The 12,132-nt window shown below is 32.9% G+C and overlaps 1 protein-coding gene across 14 annotated transcripts in view; it reads left to right on the top strand.

Annotated features, from left to right (window-relative positions):
* Positions 1-12,132, top strand: part of TIA1 (TIA1 cytotoxic granule associated RNA binding protein) — a 28,588-nt gene that overhangs the window by 13,726 nt on the left and 2,730 nt on the right. For 7 of the 14 annotated variants that reach the window (XR_005650571.1, XM_039852434.1, XM_039852437.1 and 4 more), the window contains 6 exons: positions 2,966-3,041; positions 9,053-9,161; positions 9,529-9,624; positions 9,736-9,820; positions 10,154-10,277; positions 11,111-11,256. Coding sequence is in view for 9 of the 14 variants with exons in the window: in XM_039852434.1 (XP_039708368.1) it covers positions 2,966-3,041; positions 9,053-9,161; positions 9,529-9,624; positions 9,736-9,820; positions 10,154-10,277; positions 11,111-11,256 (636 nt within the window). In the remaining 5 variants the exon portion in view is untranslated. Of the gene's footprint in view, positions 1-2,014; positions 2,119-2,190; positions 2,257-2,965; positions 3,084-9,052; positions 9,295-9,528; positions 9,625-9,735; positions 9,821-10,153; positions 10,278-11,110; positions 11,257-12,132 lie in introns of those variants that run through there. The other 7 variants (XR_005650572.1, XM_039852441.1, XM_039852442.1 and 4 more) reach the window with 6 other exon arrangements.

Genomic DNA, 12,132 nt, shown 5'->3' with positions numbered 1-12,132 from the left:
AAGCCTTAGCTGTTAAGAGATAAATTTACTATTAGACATATTGTTATACAAGTTTCTTGCTAGCTTGGTCTTGATCTTTAGTAGGCTTGTGCTATGACTAAGGAATTTAGACTCCTTGGGCACTTCTATGATACCATGCATTTTGTGTTAATATATTTTAACAAAAAGAAACTTTAACAAATTAACTTAAAAAGCAGTTATTAAATGTTAATCTCAAGGTATCTACCTTTTTGTTGTTACTGTTAACAACAGCAACTTTAATAATAAGAATAAGAATAATACCTTTTAGTATTTTGTGAAGCTCTGTCTTGCTTGCATTTGCTATTAATCGTACAATTTAGGCCTTTGAAAAGAGCTCACTCAAGATAGTACTCATCATAAAAGAACTTTAATATTTTGAAAAACATGCCATAATAAAATAAGAATAATAATTCGATTATAATACTCTCTTAGAAGTAATCATTGAATTTAGAAAACAGCATTTTTTTAGGATTTCTGGTTGCTTTATTATTTTTGTTCCAGCTAGAAGAGTAGTAGTAAAAAGGAAACACTAGCTTTCATTTGGTTTGATGAACAAACCAACCGTAGAGATGAGGTGAAAAGACTGCAAAGTAAATGCCAGTGGTGTTGGTGATGAATTTTGGCAGAGTTTTCATTTGAAAAGTTGTAGTTCATTGGTAGGAGGATAAGTAAGCATAGTAAGGGGCCAACTTTAATGGCAGTTGTGAGATTAGGGTTTATAAATGGATTCTTCTGCCAGGTGACATTTTTCTTTGTGAGAACGGACTAGGAAAATAAGTAAAGTTCTAACTTCTTGATTGTTCCTTTTAATCTGTTTTAGGGTTTTGATGCTGGTTAGCTTGCTTTCAAATATCTAGACTGGAAGGTCTTAACCTTTAGCCTCCCAAAGTCTCTATAAAATCTCTGTATACAAAATTTTGTTTTCCTTTTGGTAGGAAGTACTTTTGTGAGTTTATGCTATTTTCAGAGTAGTCACAGGTCCATAAAAAGATTAAAGAAGGATTAAAGAACACTGATCTAGATATTTGCTGCTGCTTGCTTAGAGAATCCTTTCAGGAATAAGTAAGAATTAAACATATTTCCAGGCTAACATTTTCTGAAACAACTTTAGGAAGAAATTTTTCTAATACTTTAACAGATTAAGTAGCTATTTATTAAATGCTCTAAATTTAATTGAAGTAACTTTTCTGAAAACATCAGAATTTTAGTTTGGTTTTAGTAAAAAATTATTTAACAATCAGTGAGTTTAAGTTAAATAATATTCAAATTTTAGTAATTTTGTGACTTTAATCATGGATCAATAATTTCTTTTTGTTAAATATGTTGGTATCATAATTTTAGTCTGTAGATTTCATTATGGTCAACCATGATTATTGATGTACATATTAGTTTTTCTTGGGTAAGGCCTTTCCTTAAGTTTTATAATTTTCAGTTGAGGTAATGTATAATGTCTAAGCTTTAGGCTACCCAAGGAGTTAGTGTTCCTAAATTTAAAAGAACTATTTTCAGTTGGGTAGCATCATTTCCTAATTTTTTTGTTAAAGGAAATAAGTTGATAACCATATATTGAAAGGTTTTCATGATAGTCAGATTTTCTCAGTAGAGATCTTACAATAGTGTTTTTGACTTATAGAAGATGTGCAGTAAATGGTGATCTATTAAAATATTTAGTATAAAAATGTAGTATTTTCTTTCCCAAATTAATATAGTAAACTCTTCCTATTCCTTGAGTTTAGGGTAGTCTAACAAATATTGGTATAGAAGTGAATCAGCTACCAAATTAAATGCATGTGTACCATACAGATAATTTAATAAGTATTTTTACATATTAAGAAGTGACTTGCATTAGTTTTCCCTTTTCACCACTACCTCTTTGCCATTTTGACTCTAAACAATTAATAAATCACTCCTAAATTAATCAAAATATGCTTATGTATACTTTAATATAAAATTATATTGCATGGCTTTCTGACTTGGGTTTTTGTTGTGAAAGTGCCTGTTTTGTTCATGTGTCCTGAGAGAACAAGCATTGTGACATACCTGGCTAACTTAAAAGCAGATTGCCTGTGAAGCACAATATGAGTCCAATTTTTTGAGGTATGGAGTTTTAGCTATCATGGCTGGGTTTTTTACTCAATCTCAAATAATAGGGCTCTGGTTATTTTGCAGAGTATCTCTGAAGAATGGACAGAATTGCCCTGGCTAACTACAAGCTACGGTTCACAGTGGATAAATGTTGGCGTGCTTTTTTACTTTCTGACTTTTTAAAATTTTGCTTTTATATCTTGTAGTTTCCAATCAATCTTATATGATTGCTGTTTTAAAATTTAGTATAAAATCCTTTCATATATAGTTTAAAACTAAAGTGTGTGTCTAGTATTTTTCTTCAATGATTTAACATTTCTGAAAATGTCAAGTTCTCAAAATTTGCCCATAGTCCAAAAGGGGGGTATGAATTGATCTGAGAAAATAAAAATAATTTAATTAATTTAGGGAATATACAACTTTTTTATTCTCTTAGTTTCCAGTTTTCTATTTTAATTTTTTAATGATTAGGTAGTATATGGTATCAAATAGCAAATTATAAATTGCATGGTTAAAGAAAGCCATTCATCTCATGTGCCTGTGAACCCTATAAGTGGTTAAGTAATTCATGTGAATAGCTGCCTTCACCATGCTTAATATTTAAAAGCTTAAAACTTTTTGAAGTGGGAGGCAATTTCTGTATGATATATACATACATATTTAAGAAGTTATTGATTTGCATGTTCATAAAATTAAGCCTCATTTGCTAATACATAAGTTTTATAGAATAAAAGGTGAATTTGCGTTAAAGGTTTATTTTAATGAAGATGAAACATGAAAATGAGTTGTGTATGAAATTCTCACTTGATACCCAGAGGAGAGTTTACAAACCTAAACTTCTGATTGTTTCTGATTTCAGAGATGCCAGAGTGGTAAAAGACATGGCAACAGGAAAGTCTAAGGGATATGGCTTTGTCTCCTTTTTCAACAAATGGGTGAGCTCAATAAAAAGTGCATGTGCACTGCTTCAAGAGTAAAGAATAAAAATATTCATTTTGTTTTCATTGTAAATCTTTCATCTGCCATTTGTTCCTTTCACTGATAATTAACACCCTTACTAAAGGATGTGTTCTTTTTCCTATTTGGTCATTTATTCAACTTTTATTTAGCATCTATGCATGCAAAGTACTCATAAAGTGTTTTCAGAATATAGAAAAGGAAAATGTTTAAATTGTCAGCCAAAGATAGATATTGAAAATCTCATTTATATATTTAATTCATTATCTCCCTGTTTTATATTCCCATGATAATTTAATGTAGCTAATAAAATGCTCCAATGGACGGGGACTTTTTAAATTATTAATGTATTCAAAACTGTCTCATCGGTTCTTTTATTCAACATATATTTACTGAACACCAATTTGCATGAACTTGAAATTTCTGGTTTTTGCAGAAAAAAGAAAGGACTGCAGTTTGTCAAATGAGAGGTGAGAGTAGGGTATATAAAGAAAGAAAAGCTCATATTTCATGTGACAGCTAGTTAAAATCTTTGGTGTGTCCTCCATACTATGTAATACTGTACCATTGTTTTTTTTTAAAAAGAATGAGGAAGCTCAGTAAGTACAGATTATGGAAAGATTTCCATGATATTGTTAAGTGAAAAAGCTTATTTGTATAAAAAGGAAGGGAGCATATATTTGGGTGACATGCGCATGCATGTGTGTGTGTGTGTGTTTTGCTCATAAACAAGAAACTTGTTGCAGGGTTTCCTGTTTGGGGGTAGGTAATGAGAGTTAGGCAGATTGGGGACAGAGTGGGAAGCTTCTCACAGCATTATATTGTTTGAACCTTGTGAATATATTACAAATTCAAGTAGTGTGCTAACTCAAGGTTTGAAATAATTAAATTCAGAGCTATCACACTTCCAAAAATATAGGAGTGAATGGTGGGCACACTAATCTTAGAGTATACACTTGGAGTATCCATTTACCTTGGATTTTATTGTATTACCTCTGTTGTAACTATTATTTGCCAATGATAAATACAGAAACACTGTACTTCTGTTTGTAAGGGTGCCTTAGAATGAACCATTAAAAGTTTTTGATAGTATAAAATGTATTTTAGAAAGGCTTTTCTTACTTTAGTAGATGGAGTAATTGAAATCGATATTATATTATTTCTTGGTGGCTTTAGGTCAAATGTATGAGCATCAGTTATTGTGCCATTTCCTGCTGGGGTTTTTAAAAATACATCAGTTTGCAGTTATGCCAAATAGTGTCATACTGTTTTGTTTTTTCTAGTTCCTGTGTCTACTTACATTGGAGCTAATGTCTGATTATTCCTCACCATGAACTGTTTCTATCCAGATATGTGCTATAACTACTGTAACCATTTTGCCCAAAATTTACTTTATAAAAAATCTGCCCTGAAAATGTTTACATGGCTTACAAGTACAGGCAAGAAAATGTAGAATGCAGTTGGATCTCAGTGTTCACACAGTAGTAACATTGTATCTTGTGGTCAGATTATTTAAATGTATTATGCAGTATAGGTATTATCTTCCTCATTAAGTGAAAATGTCTTCCAAGAAAGTAGAAAAACCTATAAAGAGATCAGGAAAAAGATCCCACATATTAGAAGAAGAGCCAGAAATGGTAAAGCATGTTGAGAGGCAAAAAGATAAAACCTCTGCCATGTATATGTCTCATCTACCAATTACAAGATTTTTTCCCTGTGAGATGAGAAAATAAAAACTTGGAGTGTATAGTTGGTTCTGAAAGCTTTACTGTTAATCACAGTAAAATATTTAGGAGAGGTAGAAAAATACTTCATATAATGGGCTGATAAGCCACAATTAGTTGAGTTCCTTGGAGAGTTTATATATAGGATTGTAGTGTTTTGTGCTATTTGGGAAGATAGTTTCAGGCTTTGGGTGGGCTTGAAATTCATGTTTTTCATTTGAGATTATGGAGTATAGATCCCTGCTATATAAACATTAAATGCATACTTAGGATGAACTAGAGTCACATAGCAATGGGCCTCTGGAGTTAGCCAGAGATGAATTTGAATCTTGATAACCATCATATGACAGGTGCAACTTTGAGTAAGTGATTTGATTTAATCTTCCCAAGTTTACATCTCAGCTTCTGTAAAATTTGTGGTATGTGATTGGTAGGTACTCTCAGGTGTTATGAAGTGTAACAGCCATGATTGTAATTACCCCCGCTCCTTTTGCCTCTCTACCTGTGTTGTACTTGCTAAGCAAACCTCAGTACTGATTGAACATAGATAGTTTTTCTGCCTACTCTGAAGTAACTGAATGTTGCTAGACAAAAACTGAGTCAACTGGTTTCTCTTCTAATTAATGGTCACACACATTAGATGAGTACATGGTGCTATTTTTGCAAAATTATTTCTCTAGTAAGTTTGATTTCTCATTCTTTGATAAGTTTCATTCTCCCTCCTATCCATTCAAATATTCCTCACTCTTTTCTCTGTCATCACTCCAAGCTGCCAACCTTATGCTTCCCTTAGAAAATATAAGCTGTCATACAGGAATCCCTCAGCTTTCAATCACCAAACCTACATAAAATTCACCCACCTTCCCCTTCTCCTATTATAGTGGAAGAAAGAGACTTCCTGTAAAAGGCGAAATCACTTAAATTTGGAGTCCCACCTCTCTTGCCTTTTCAAGTACTTTGATTCTGTGCTTATTTTTTTTCTAATACAACTTCATTGAGATATATAGCTTACGTATCATAAAATCCACTCATTTTAGGTGTACAATTCAATAGGTTTTCAAAGAATATTCATAAAGTTATGTAACTGTCACATATCACAATATTAGAATATTTTCATCACCCCACAAAGAAACTATGTTCTCATTAGTTTTCATCATCCTTTTCCTTTTACACATTCTCCCCTCCCAACCCTGAGCAACTATTTGTTTACTTTCTATCTATATAGATTTCCCTGTTCCCAACATTTTTCTATAAATGGAATTGTATAATATATGCTCTGTTTGTCCTGTGTTAGTCTTTCCTTCTCCACTGGATCATTCCTATCAACTAAAAAGCATGTTCTAGTATGTCTTAATCAAAACCACACTTGACCCAGTATCCCTTATATCCCCACTTTTCTGCTATAATTTAGAATCAAGCTTCTCAAGAGTTGTTTGCATATGCTTCCACTTCATCTCCCATTCACAGCCATACACGCACCATAAAAACTTTTTTTTTCCTCTTTGGTGAGCAAATAGTTGTATTTATTTCCTAGGGCTGCTGTATCAGAGTACCATAAGTTGAATGGCTTAAAATAATAAAATTTATTCTTTCAAAGTTCTGGAGGATGGAACTCCAGAATCAAGGAGTCATCATGGTCATGCTCCCTTTGAAGGCTCTGTGGAAGAATTCTTCCTTCCCTCTTCTTAGCTTGCCAGCAGTCCTTGGTATCCTTACTGGCCTTTTAGGTGCATCAGTCTATTCTTTGCCTTCACCTTCACATGGTCCTCTTCCCTGTGTGTGTGTCCTCATTGGCTTTTCCTGCTTATAAGGACATCAGTCATATTGGATTTAGGGCCCACCCTAACCTAGTATGACCTCATCTTAACTAATACATCTGCAAAGGTCCTATTTCCAAGTAAGGTCACATTCATAGTTATAGAGGTAGAGGGTGAGTTAGGACTTTTTATCAATTTAAGGGACACAATTCAACCCACAATAATAGTTAAACATCTCATGGAGTTCAAACTGGTTAGTGTGATAAACAATATTTGTGTTTTTTTTTTTTAAAGAATACAGTAGTCTCCCTTATCTGCAGTTTCACTTTCCTTTGCTTCAGTTATCCATGGTCAGCTGTGGTCCAAAAATATTAAATGGAAAATTCCAGAAATAAACAATTCATAAATTTTAAATTGCATGCCATTCTGGGTAACGTGATGAAATCTCACTCTGTCTTACCTAGAACATAAATCATCCTTTTGTCCGGTGTATCCACACTTTGTACACTGCCTGCCTGTTAGTAGCCATCTCGGTTATTAGATCAACTGTAGTGATGTTACAGTGCTTATGTTCAAGTCACCCTTATTTTACTTAATAATGGCCCTGAGGCACAAGAGTAGTGATGGTAGTAATTCGATATTCCAAAGAGAAGCCATGAAGTGCCTTCTTTAAGTGAAAAGTGAGTACAGTACAATAAGATATTTTGAGAGAGACTACGTTCACATAACTTTTATTGTATATTGTATATTCACATAACTTTTATTTTTATTGTATATATTGTATATTCTATTTTATTCTTATTAATCTCTTACTGTGCCTAATTTATAAATTAAGCTTTATCGTAGGTATGTATGTATGGGAAGAAACATTGTACTTTCAGGGTTTGGTACCATCTACATTTTAAGGCATCAACTATGGGTCCTGAAACATATCCCCATGGATAAGAGGGGACTACTAAATGTATTTCCTCTTTATGTGTTTCAAGAATGGCCTTTATCCTTGAATTTGTTGGTTCTTTTGTACTACCAACCAAAGCTGCACCCCATTTACTTTTTCAATTCACTCTAACCTGGCTTTCATTCTCTACCAACTCTACCACTGTCTTACAGCACTATTTTTTTCAGCTTACCTCTTGACCTTTTGCTTCCTTGGTTCTGTGACAGTGTACTTTTGTGGGTTTCTTCTGTCATCACTGGCTATTCCTTCTTAATCGCCTTAGCTGGCAACTTTCCTTTACCAGGTTTTCAGATTGAATGTTTTTCAGGGCTCTGTCTCAGGATGTTTTCTTTCTTCTCGTTTTTCTTCATGACTCTAATTTTATATCTCCAGTTCAGCTTACTTCTTTGTGCTCCACACTTATAAATGGTCTTTATTTAGATGTCTTATAGACATCTCAAACTTAATGTGTCTTAAATGGAATTCTTTGTTTCTTCCTCAAACTTATTTCGCTCCTCTCTCCCAGGCTTCTTATTTCAGAAAATGCTAGCACTATACCACCTGCTGCCCAAGCAAGAATCTAGGAGTTATCTGTGATTACTTACTGTGTACCCCCCACCTGCGATTCTGTTGACATCCTTTAGATAACATTCACTGATCCTGTACTAGTCCTGACCACTAACAGTTTTTAAATCTGGATATTATATTAGTCTCATAAAATGTCTTTCTACTCTTACTACCCATCTCCCTAAACCACTCCTCCTAGCACTACGAACCTTCTTAAAACATAAATCAAATCATGATACTTTCTTACTTAAAATCTTTGTTTTTTTCTTCTGGCCCTCCTCCTTTTCGCTCACTAGGTTCCACTGAAACTTGGTCATCTTCACGTTGTTCTTTCAGATGCAGACCAATCTCTTTGCTGCCTTAACACACTTTACAGTGCTTTTCTCTCACCAGGGCTTTCTTCCCTGGTGTTTTTGACCTGGGCAATTTCAGCTTAAATGTCATTTCAAAAAGGCCTTCCCTAATCATGCTATCTAAAGTAGATCCCTATGTCCATAACCTGTTTCAGCCTTTTGTTTCTATCATAACATATATCACAATTTGTAATTATTTGTCCCCAAAGAAGAATGTAAGCTCCATGGCAGCAGAGACTATGTCTGCCTCATTAACCAGCATATCCTTAGCACTTAACCTGCTGTCTAGAACATGATAGCTGGTCAGTAGTTACTTGTTGGATGAAATGAAAAACAAAATACCGTTGGATTGTATAAAGTGAGATTTTCATTGCTAATAGTCTTGAGTTGTTACATGAACTTTATAATAGCTACTTTCAGAAACTCTGGACATTTTTAGGCAATTAACATTGTCAAAGTCTGATATCCAAATAAAAGAAAGATAATTTAAAAGCACCATTGCATTTTAGGTGAGTTGTCATATATTGTATTTCATAAAGCATGTTCATTCAAAAAACATTTGTGAAAAGCAACAATAGTTTTCTCTACTGCTAACAGTTGTTTAATATCAACTAATAGTGGCTTCTTTGTCATTTCTAATGTGCGGAACAGGATGCAGAAAACGCCATTCAACAGATGGGTGGCCAGTGGCTTGGTGGAAGACAAATCAGAACTAACTGGGCAACCCGAAAGCCTCCAGCTCCAAAGAGTACATATGAGTGTAGGTGTATTGGAGAAGAAAAGGAAATGTGGAATTTTGGAGGAAAATACACTAGATTTTAAATGTTAGAGCTGTTCCCGGAGACTTATTGCAGAAATAGATGAGAAGCAAATCAAGACTACTGTTCAAAAATGTACTTAGTTTTCATTTTTGTAATTATAAATAATAAATGATATTATCTTTAATGTCAAGTCTCCTATTAGAGAAATACCAAGTAATTATTAAGACATTCTTGGCCGGCGAGGTTTAATCTTTAATCAAATGTAATATGTATTGTGTAAGCATTCCAGTAGTATAGTTAATGCTACATTTCTCTTTCTGAATATTTTATTTAATGAATTAAAAATATAAAACTTTCCATCCTCAGCAAACACCAAACAGCTATCATATGATGAGGTTGTAAATCAGTCTAGTCCAAGCAATTGTACTGTGTACTGTGGAGGTGTCACTTCTGGGCTAACAGGTATGGGAGCTTTACCTGTATGGCATCTTGGGATTAATTTTTAAACTGAAAAGCTTAATATTTGTAGGATTTTAATGTAACTTAATGTGGTTTTTATTTTTTGTCTAACAGAACAACTAATGCGTCAGACTTTTTCACCATTTGGACAAATAATGGAAATTCGAGTCTTTCCAGATAAAGGATACTCATTTGTTCGGTAAAGATGATTTTTTTTAAAAAAAACTCTTTCCCCAAAAGTTATTTTCTTAAAAATTTACCTTGGTTATAAAGAAATAGAAATTTCTCTAGCATTGAGCATATTTGCCACTTTTTTTAATAGCTCCCTCCTTCCAACACAAAGCCATTAAACATCTCTATTCAAAGAAGTTTCTCCAGAATTACGAGGTCTTTGGGAAAAAAGCAAAGAAAACGTCCTTTTCTTGATAGCTTTATATGAACTGCCTGGCTCGACTTGATTTTTTAAAATAGGTTTTATTTTTAAATATTTTAAACAATATATATTGGTGATTCTTAATATTGTTTTCAATAGGTTCAATTCCCATGAAAGTGCGGCACATGCAATTGTTTCTGTTAATGGAACTACCATTGAAGGTCATGTTGTGAAGTGCTATTGGGGCAAAGAAACTCTTGATATGATAAATCCTGTGCAACAGGTGAGAGAGTTCTTGACTTTGCAAAGTAATTGCTGGGTAATCCTAATAATAAAGTTATTTTAAAATGATATTTGATATTCCCTGTTAACAAGTTTCTAGTTCATTCCAAAAAGATAGTATATAAGGGCTCTTCCTGCATGTATTATAGTTCCAGAGTGATGGTTCATGGATTGCAGTGGTGACATGATGATTGTGACTGCCTCAGTTGACTCACACACAATGGATTTTAAAAGTGCTCCAACAAACCTAACAGGGTATTACATTTTTTCTTAATACTTGGTAGATTTATTCACATATTATTTGGAGAATTCAGAAGCATGGTTGACTCATTTGAAACAAAAATAAAGCTATGTTTAGGGCCTTGGCATTTTCCTCGAGATTTTGCTGCTTTTGTTTTTCCAGGCAGCTTTAGTGGTTAACTTGATCCCACAAAGATTTCTATGAGAAAATTGTAAATGGAGCACCAAGATAGGAGTAAGAAAATCCCAAACTATAAGTTTCTTAAGTAAACTGAATTTAAGAATAAATAATCTTTATATCTTCATTATCTAAAGGAAATAGTCATGTGAATAGTTTATAAAACAACATTATATTGAGTTTAATATTTATTACTAGGGCATTACCTACTACCTTACAAAGAATATACTGTTCAGAACATCACATAGAGTTACAAGCAATATAACCCCACTTTTTTAAAGCAGTCACTTTCTAAACTCTTATTTATCCTTTTAATTATAATGATGGCCCTATGTGTTATGGCTATGTATTTGTGGTATATTAAGACATGTAACTTCAAATAACACTAAATTATCTTTTATAATTTTACTTAATAGCAAAATCAAATTGGATATCCACAAGCTTATGGACAGTGGGGACAGTGGTATGGAAATGCACAACAAATTGGCCAGTATATGCCTAATGGTTGGCAAGTACCTGCATATGGAATGTATGGCCAGGCATGGAACCAGCAGGGATTTAAGTAAGCATATTTGCTATTTTCCTTTATTGTTATTCTTTGAAATGTCAAGAACTTAGGAAGAGATTTTAAGTAATTAGTAAGTAATGTGGCCCTCTTTCTAAAGCATAACTTTAGCCTTTAAAGGACTTAGTTTAAAGTGGTTTTTAATTTATAATTAAGTGTATCTCTTTAAAATTTTGCCTAGAAATATGTTGCTTTGAGATATAAACAGCATCATGAGGATTTTGGTAACGAAGCATCTAATAGTTAAGAAAATACTAGCTTAGTAGTTGTTAAGCTTTTTATGTGACTAATGGTCACTTGGCAATTCATGAATATAGTTATTTTGTTGCTAGTTGTTTTATTCATTATGCTTTTTTTTCTGTGCAGAAAGGTTTATTCATACATTTTTACATGAAAGCTTTTTATACATCTTGAATTATGCAATTTTACTTAAATTTCTGAAAAACAAAGTAAAATCCTTTACAGTTTTTATTTAAAAAATCTTGGATGTTGAAAAGTTTATGAGCTTACATATGCTAATTATTTATTTATTTATTTATTTAATTTATTTTTGAGCAATATAAATGCTAGTCTTTATCATACCAAATGGTCAAGTTAATTTCAGGTAGTAGCTTGTTCAATGTATGTCCAACTCAGAGGGACAGTATTCCTTCCACAGATGAAAAATGAGTTTTTTTGAGGTCAAAGAGTTTAAATGTTTACAGATTATCTTAGCTGTAATTAAACTAAAATTAAACTGCACAAATTAAATCTATGAGGATTGTTTTTAAGAGAAATAACTTCGTCTTTGCTTTCCTTAGCATAATAATTATTCTTATATTTGGGCTTAAGAAAAAGTATATTTCCCACATGTTATTTGTTCTTGACATTACA

The sequence above is a fragment of the Pteropus medius genome, unplaced genomic scaffold (assembly GCF_902729225.1).
Source record: "Pteropus medius unplaced genomic scaffold, Ma_sr-lr_union100, whole genome shotgun sequence".
Lineage (NCBI taxonomy): Eukaryota > Metazoa > Chordata > Mammalia > Chiroptera > Pteropodidae > Pteropus > Pteropus medius.
Note: the sequence above shows the minus strand (reverse complement) of the source record. Positions and strands in the feature narration are given on the sequence as shown.